Here is a 1,857-nt window from a genome sequence, read left to right as displayed (position 1 = left end):
CACACGCACCCTATAGCAAAAAAAACTCTCAAAAAAACCCAAAAAACAAAAAACACCGGGCACATGTGCATATGTGCCCAAAATCCTGAGGGGAGAAAGGAGAAGAGATGGCAGCATGGCCAAATCATCCTTGGGGGGATGATTTCTCACTTTTTCTCTGTCTCTTTCTGGTGAGTGCATGTGTCCTATAGCAAACTGAAAAAAAAAAAAAAGATTTACATAGATTTCACATTTTTTGTACCAAAATAAATTTGTACTTTCATCTATTTTCCCATGCTCTTTTTGAAATTTCCTCAGACATGCTATATATAAAATAGATGTATAGTATTTATCTATTAGATCATAAAGGCAATATTCTTTTTTTTTTGACATTACAGAGAACAAAAGGTAAATTACCCGTGACGGTGTATTTCCTCCCTTCCTTACAGTTGCAGAAAACCAGGCAGAGAAGTAAGTAGTTAACTTCCCCAAGGTCGCAGAACTAGCGAAGCAGCCAGGAACGGAGCCCAGGGCACTGATGCCGCTGCCCCGTCAGGCTGCCGTGATTCTGGGGGGGCGAATGTCCGACCAGGGCAGGCGCATGTCTGAGCCGAGTGTCTGCAGGGGTCTGAGACAGGGCCTCAACAGGGGAAAGGAGTGGCCTTCGGGCTGGTTTCTACGCTGTCCTTGTGTGTCTGAAACAGGAGCATGGAGCCCAATGCCACGTTCCCCGCCGGGCTCACGGTTGCAGCTGAGCACCGGCTCCGACTCATCTTCGCTGGGATCTGCGGCCTCATCCTGCTGGTGGGGCTGCTAGCCAATGGGCTCATGCTGCTGGTGGTGGGCCGGGGCCCCGGCGCCCCCCGCCCACTCCTCGCCCTGACCAACAGCCTCATGGTGAACATCACACTGTCGGACTTGCTGTTCCTGGCCTGCGTCGTGCCGGTGCTCCTGCTGAGCTTCCTGCGGCAGAACTGGTGGCTGGGCCCAGCCATCTGCACCGTCAGCCAGGCTGCCAACACAGCCACCATGTTCTGCACCTTCTACAGCATGGTGGCCACGGCCCTCCTGCGCCATGTGGCTGTGGCCTGGCCTGATGTGGCTCTCCCGGCCAGCCGGGGTGCCTGCCTACTGCTCTGCGGGGCCATGTGGATCTTAGGCCTGACTGCCTCACTGCCGAACTGGCTATTCCAGCGGGTGGTGGTGGAAGAGGAGACATCGGGGGCCCATGGAGCACAGGCCTGCCTCTTGCTCCTGAGCCCTGCTCGGACCTCCTGCTACTTCACCCTGCTGGGAGCCCTGGCCTTCCTGCCTTGCGTGCTGGGTCTGGGTTGCTCCTTCAGCCACGTGGGCTGGCTGCTGCGGTCACGGCCCAGCGGTCCTGCAGGGGAGAGCGCCAGGGAGCACTACGAGAACACGAGGCTCATCCTCGTGGTGCTGGTGGTTTTCGTGCTGATGTGGGGGCCCTGCTCTGTGCTAGGCTACGTGGCAGCTATGGGCCACTGGCCGGCCACGGCACCCCCAGCCTCTGCACCATCATGGCCTACTCCAATTGTGCCGTCAGCCCCATCCTCTGCTTCTACCTCTCCCGCCCCTTCCGGGCAGGACTCAGGGAGATGTTCTGTGGGCCAATGACAGCCAGGCGCCTTAGGGGTGTGGGAGTGAGGGCCTGGGTCCAGCCTGGCCAGGACAGGGTCCCCGGAGGCTTATGGGGCCTGGCGGGGATCTGAGGAGAGGCTGGTGGCAGGGCTGAGAAGCCAGGGCGATGGGAAGGGCCTCAGCGACATTAGAGTCTAAGTTCTCCCTTTCACCAGTGAAAAATGTGGTCCACAGACAACAGGCAGCCCAGCAAAGGCCATGGCCACTCCCTGGCTCGCC

At 57.6% G+C, this 1,857-nt stretch overlaps 1 protein-coding gene across 1 annotated transcript; it reads left to right on the top strand.

The window, feature by feature from the left end:
• The first annotated feature begins 687 nt into the window (after nt 1–687).
• Nucleotides 688–1,614, top strand: LOC102479552 (galanin-like G-protein coupled receptor npr-9). The gene has a single exon (XM_006148672.1). The coding sequence runs from the start codon at nt 688–690 to the stop codon at nt 1,612–1,614; it is 927 nt and encodes a 308-aa protein (XP_006148734.1).
• Nucleotides 1,615–1,857: the final 243 nt, after the last annotated feature.

The sequence above is a fragment of the Tupaia chinensis genome, unplaced genomic scaffold (assembly GCF_000334495.1).
Source record: "Tupaia chinensis unplaced genomic scaffold, TupChi_1.0 Scaffold000238_1, whole genome shotgun sequence".
NCBI lineage: Eukaryota > Metazoa > Chordata > Mammalia > Scandentia > Tupaiidae > Tupaia > Tupaia belangeri.
The sequence above is the reverse complement of the archived record's forward strand: the minus strand, read 5'-3'. Positions and strand labels throughout refer to the sequence as shown.

Bases quoted from the DNA above. Each gene is read 5' to 3' on its own strand.
- LOC102479552 (XM_006148672.1), top strand. From the start codon at position 688: ATGGAGCCCAATGCCACGTTCCCCGCCGGGCTCACGGTTGCAGCTGAG.